The 5,824-nt window shown below is 45.4% G+C and overlaps 1 protein-coding gene across 1 annotated transcript; it reads left to right on the top strand.

The window, feature by feature from the left end:
- Nucleotides 1-254: 254 nt before the first annotated feature.
- Nucleotides 255-4,136, top strand: Slitrk1 (SLIT and NTRK like family member 1). Its single transcript, XM_047552068.1, has 2 exons — nucleotides 255-554; nucleotides 992-4,136. The coding sequence occupies exon 2, from the start codon at nucleotides 1,045-1,047 to the stop codon at nucleotides 3,133-3,135; it is 2,091 nt and encodes a 696-aa protein (XP_047408024.1). The 5' UTR covers nucleotides 255-554; nucleotides 992-1,044; the 3' UTR covers nucleotides 3,136-4,136.
- The last annotated feature ends 1,688 nt before the right edge of the window (nucleotides 4,137-5,824 follow it).

The raw sequence follows: 5,824 nt of genomic DNA, 5'->3' as shown, positions 1-5,824 counted from the left end.
TAACGCTTGCCCTGTACGTAGATTGATTTTTTTTTTTTTTTTTTCAGCATTCCCTCACCAGATGGATTTTTGCTACTGCAGATCAGCAGAGGGTGTCAGATCTTTCAGAGTGCACCAGGCTGGAACGAGCAGAGCTTCTTAGCAACTCCCCCCCCCCAACCCCCGCCCCATTCTCGCGCTCTCTTCCTCCCTCAGACAACTAGCTCCCCCTCTCTCCTCCCCCCCTCCACGTAATTCCGAAAGAGCAGAAGAAAGAGGAGAACAAGAAAAGAAGAGCGAGTAAGCGAGAGTGGGAGCACAGAAAAAAGGCTGAAGAGGTTCAAAGGGGAGGAAAGGAAAAGGATGGACAGCCACAAAACGCAGCGATTGCGGAAATTTTCCAGCGCCATTGGCTGGGCAGCGTGAGTCCTTTGGTCGGGCGTGATTTCAGCACCGGGGGGACTGGACAGCACCTCAGGGGGACTTCTGGGCAACCCGCAACCACAGCAAGAACTCCACCAGCAGCCTCAACAACAGGAGCCGCCGAAAACCCTGCTTTGTATCAGAGAGGCAAGGTCAGTCCGACGCACAGCCATGCACAGGCAGTGCGCCTGTACTACGCTGCAAACCTGCTTGTTTCTCTAACATGCACTTGCTTCTAATTACTAGCATTGTTCCCTTTCTTATTAGTGAGGACCTCTAGACAAGATCTGTAAGGGTATATTTTAAATTTATATGTATATACTTAACTTCTTTTGGGCTATCTTTAAAGGTTTGAGGCAGAGTAGTATTTTTTTTTCTTTTTTTCTTTTTCTTTCTTTTTTTGCTTGTCTTGCACTACGTGCCTGAATAGTTTGTGAATATAATTATTGACTGGCGTCTGGGCTATTGCAGTGCGGGGGGGTTAGGGAGGAAGGAATCCACCCCCACCCCCCCAAACCCTTTTCTTCTCCTTCCCTGGGTTCGGACATTGGAGCACTAAATGAACTTGAATTGTGTCTGTGGCGAGCAGGATGGTTGCTGTTACTTTGTGATGAGATCGGGAATGAATTGCTCGCTTTAAAAATGCTGCTTTGGATTCTGTTGCTGGAGACGTCTCTTTGTTTTGCCGCTGGAAACGTTACAGGGGACGTTTGCAAAGAGAAGATCTGTTCCTGCAATGAGATAGAAGGGGACCTACACGTAGACTGTGAAAAAAAGGGCTTTACAAGTCTGCAGCGTTTCACCGCCCCGACTTCCCAGTTTTACCATTTATTTCTGCATGGCAATTCCCTCACTAGACTTTTCCCTAATGAGTTCGCTAACTTTTATAATGCAGTTAGTTTGCATATGGAAAACAATGGCTTGCATGAAATCGTTCCGGGGGCTTTTCTGGGGCTGCAGCTGGTGAAAAGGCTACACATCAACAACAACAAGATCAAGTCATTTCGAAAGCAGACTTTTTTGGGGCTGGACGATCTGGAATACCTCCAGGCTGATTTTAATTTATTACGGGATATAGACCCCGGGGCTTTCCAGGACTTGAACAAACTGGAGGTACTCATTTTAAATGACAATCTCATCAGCACCCTACCTGCCAATGTGTTCCAATATGTGCCCATCACCCACCTCGACCTCCGGGGAAACAGGCTGAAAACGCTGCCCTACGAGGAGGTCTTGGAGCAAATCCCTGGCATTGCCGAGATCCTGCTAGAGGATAACCCTTGGGACTGTACGTGTGATCTGCTGTCCCTGAAAGAATGGCTAGAAAACATTCCCAAAAATGCTCTGATCGGCCGAGTGGTCTGCGAAGCCCCCACCAGACTGCAGGGTAAAGACCTCAATGAAACCACCGAACAGGACTTGTGTCCTTTGAAAAATCGAGTGGATTCTAGTCTCCCGGCGCCCCCTGCCCAAGAAGAGACCTTCGCTCCTGGTCCCTTGCCAACTCCTTTCAAGACAAATGGGCAAGAGGAGCATATCACCCCAGGATCTGCTCCAAACGGAGGTACAAAGATCCCAGGCAACTGGCAGATCAAGATCAAACCCACAACAGCGATAGCGACGGGTAGCGCCAGAAACAAACCCCCAGTCAATGGCTTGCCCTGCCCTGGGGGCTGCAGCTGCGATCACATTCCAGGGTCGGGTTTAAAGATGAACTGCAACAACCGGAACGTGAGCAGTTTGGCTGATTTGAAGCCCAAGCTTTCCAACGTGCAGGAGCTTTTTCTGCGTGATAACAAGATCCATAGCATCCGAAAATCTCACTTTGTGGATTACAAGAACCTCATTTTGTTGGATCTGGGCAACAATAATATCGCCACCGTGGAGAACAACACTTTCAAGAACCTTTTGGACCTCAGGTGGCTGTATATGGATAGCAACTATCTGGACACCCTGTCCCGGGAGAAATTTGCTGGACTGCAGAATCTAGAGTACCTGAACGTGGAGTACAACGCGATCCAGCTTATTCTCCCTGGTACTTTCAACGCCATGCCCAAACTGAGGATCCTCATTCTCAACAACAACTTACTGAGGTCCCTACCCGTGGACGTTTTCGCTGGGGTCTCGCTTTCTAAGCTCAGCCTGCACAACAATTACTTTATGTACCTCCCGGTGGCAGGGGTGCTGGACCAGTTAACCTCCATCATTCAGATAGATCTGCATGGAAACCCCTGGGAGTGCTCCTGCACCATTGTGCCTTTCAAACAATGGGCAGAACGCCTGGGTTCCGAAGTGCTGATGAGCGACCTCAAGTGTGAGACGCCTGTGAACTTCTTTAGGAAGGATTTCATGCTCCTCTCGAATGACGAGATCTGCCCCCAGCTGTACGCGAGGATCTCGCCCACGTTAACTTCGCACAGTAAAAACAGCACTGGGTTGGCGGAGACCGGGACGCACTCCAACTCCTACCTAGACACCAGCAGGGTGTCCATCTCGGTGTTGGTCCCGGGACTGTTGCTGGTGTTTGTCACTTCCGCCTTCACCGTTGTGGGCATGCTCGTGTTTATCCTGAGGAACCGAAAGCGGTCCAAGAGAAGGGATGCCAACTCCTCGGCGTCCGAAATTAATTCCCTACAGACAGTCTGTGACTCTTCCTACTGGCACAATGGGCCTTACAACGCAGACGGGTCCCATAGAGTGTATGACTGTGGCTCTCACTCGCTCTCAGACTAATTCCTCAACCCTGACAGGGGAGGGGAGCCGGAAAGCGATAAACATCCTCCCCAACCGCCAGCACCCCAGGGGTTAGAGGAGCGCTGACCCAAATCCAGCGTGCCCCAAGTCTTGATGGACTTAAGTAAATAAATAACTATAAACTCACTTAACTGAGAGGGTCTGACCTCATAGCTCCCTTCTGGAAACAAAGAGCAGACTGTGCGGAGCTGGAAGAGCGCTCAACTAGCTTGCTCTTTGCTCTGAGCTCCTTTTGAATGAAAGCCCAGCATGGGCCCTGCCAGAAGAATTGACAGTGCTCTCACCCCGGGCAAGGACCTGTGGGGATGGCTGCCGCAGTTCTATACATACATACATATATCCACATCTATATAGAGAGATAGATATCTATTTTTCCCCTGTGGATAGCCCCATGATGGCTCCCTGTTGGCTACGCAGGGATGGGCAGTTGCACGAAGGCATGAATGTATTGTAAATAAGTAACTGACTTCTGACAAAAAGTGCTGCATGGCTCGCATGGAATCCACGCGCTCCAGGGACTCTGCCCGCCCCGCCCCCCCTGCAACTGGAGATGGCGTCTCCTTCACAGCACCCGCCCTCTTACCTGATAAGTCCCATCATCAAACTTTCTATAAACAAAATACAGTATAATCAGAAAGTGCCATTTCGCCATTATTTGTGATCAGTAGGCAGTTCAAAGAGTATGTTTACTGTGAAAAACAAAATGTAAAGGTTTTATTTAAGACATTTGCATGGCTAATCATCAGTCCATTTTATGAGTTAGCAATGTATTTTGTTGAGGGAAGTTTTTAGGGGTTGTTTTGGGTTCTTTTATTTTGATGGTAATGTTTTATTTTATTTTTTGAGGGGTAATATTTTTCTATACATATCCAATAATGCCTTCCATCTGAATGTAAAATAAGTACCCATGATTTCTATTATAGTACCAGTGTAATTATTTAAAAAAAAAAAAAAGACTTGAGGCAGTTAAGCATGACCAATTAATGTCACTCTAGTGCTTAGGCTGCGATCATATGGTAGCAATTCTGTGCTGGTATAACTCTTACTTATAAAGTAGGAAAGAAGAACCAAGGAAGCACGTGAAACTTACTAATTCTATTCGAGGATTTTATAATGGCATATTTTTTCAGTATTAAAGTGAAAATGTTTTCAAATCTGGGTCCTTACATTTTTCCAGCTTCATATTTGCAACTGGTAAATTGGATTTGCGGTGGAAGGGAGGGGAAGAGGGGAACGGTTGGGGGTGGATCCCCTTCTTGAGCTACATTAAGGCTCTTTTCTCTAATCGCCTTAGCCTTTTACCCTTCTTGTAGCTCCTCTTTCCCCAGTCCCCACCCCGCTCAGACTCTATCGGTTTTCTCCCGTCCACAAAGTAAGGTCTTCCTCCAACACACTCCCTCCCCACCCCCATCTCCTAATGCGGCAGTGAATCCCTTTATTAATACGGGAAATCCCTGGCTGCTGCTTTTGTTGGTGCTGCCCACACTGCAGATATATTAAGGATGTTAGGAGAGATTTGATTTAATTGATTCTGCCTAGATCGGTCTCATTTAACGGAGTGGAGATTTCATTGGTCAGCACTCCTCCATGAAAGACAGCCCTAATGACTGGCATTTGAGATGCTGCTGGCATTTTGAATTCAACATCTGCTGAAAACGGTAAAACTAATTAGCGTCCACCCACCCTCCCCGCCCCAGCGACTGCATATTGAAATTTGTTAAAGCACTCATTTTTATGGAAATCAATCATTATCCTAAAGAAGTGTTTCTCTCCCATCATCCGGATTTCTGGTTGTGGCCCAGTAATTAACAAGAAAAGCATTGAAGTATTTGAATTACATGAACCAATGAAATTCTGGCCTCAGTCACATTCCTCTGGGATTTCTAAGCAAGTGTATTTTATGAACAGATAGGGTATAAAACCTGCACATATTGAGGGGATTTGCATTCCACCACATATCCACCCTTGAGAAGTATGTAAAAAAAAAAAAAAAAAAAAAAAAAAAAAAAACTCCAGACCACAGGGGGGAAAAAAAAAAGTATAGGACTCTAAGTCACCTAATGAAAGATGAAAGTCCAGGAGCAGTCTTGAGTAGTTTTACCATCTAGAACTCATATTCTAAAGGGAAGTAATTTCCCAGAACAATGCTGTTCTGGACTATGTATTATTTATTTTAACATTTTTAAAATAAAATCTTTATGATAAACCATGACAGTTCTTAAGGCCATTCATCATTTTTTTCTCTTGGTTCTTTTGTTTGTGGACTGCATTTCATGATGGTAAAACTGTGATCTACTATCCTCTGACAAATATTATGGGTTGTTTTTTATTTATTTTTACTTTGAAGATTTTGCTTCTTTTTATGGAAAAAAAAGAATGGTTTTCTGGTAAGAACCAACAAATTTGTTTGTGATAGAATATTGGAGAAGGGAGCCATATATTCTACAATCTTATGACCGGAAGAAGGGGAAAAAAAGGTAGATGTAGAAACAATGTCTTTGTTGGAAAGTGGCATTTACAGAAGCACATCTGGTGAGGAATGGGAGTAATTTTAGCTAATATAAATGCAGAAACTAGACCTCTCAGAAGGTTTGCACGGGGCAAGAACTTTTCTTCATCCTGATTAAAAAGAAATCACCAAGTAGAAGCCAAGGTTGAAGAGGTACAA

This window comes from Sciurus carolinensis, chromosome 5, assembly GCF_902686445.1.
Source record: "Sciurus carolinensis chromosome 5, mSciCar1.2, whole genome shotgun sequence".
Classification (NCBI taxonomy): domain Eukaryota; kingdom Metazoa; phylum Chordata; class Mammalia; order Rodentia; family Sciuridae; genus Sciurus; species Sciurus carolinensis.
The sequence above is the reverse complement of the archived record's forward strand: the minus strand, read 5'-3'. Positions and strand labels throughout refer to the sequence as shown.

Coding starts and splice junctions, on each gene's coding strand:
- Slitrk1 (XM_047552068.1), top strand. CDS start 1,045: ATGCTGCTTTGGATTCTGTTGCTGGAGACGTCTCTTTGTTTTGCCGCT.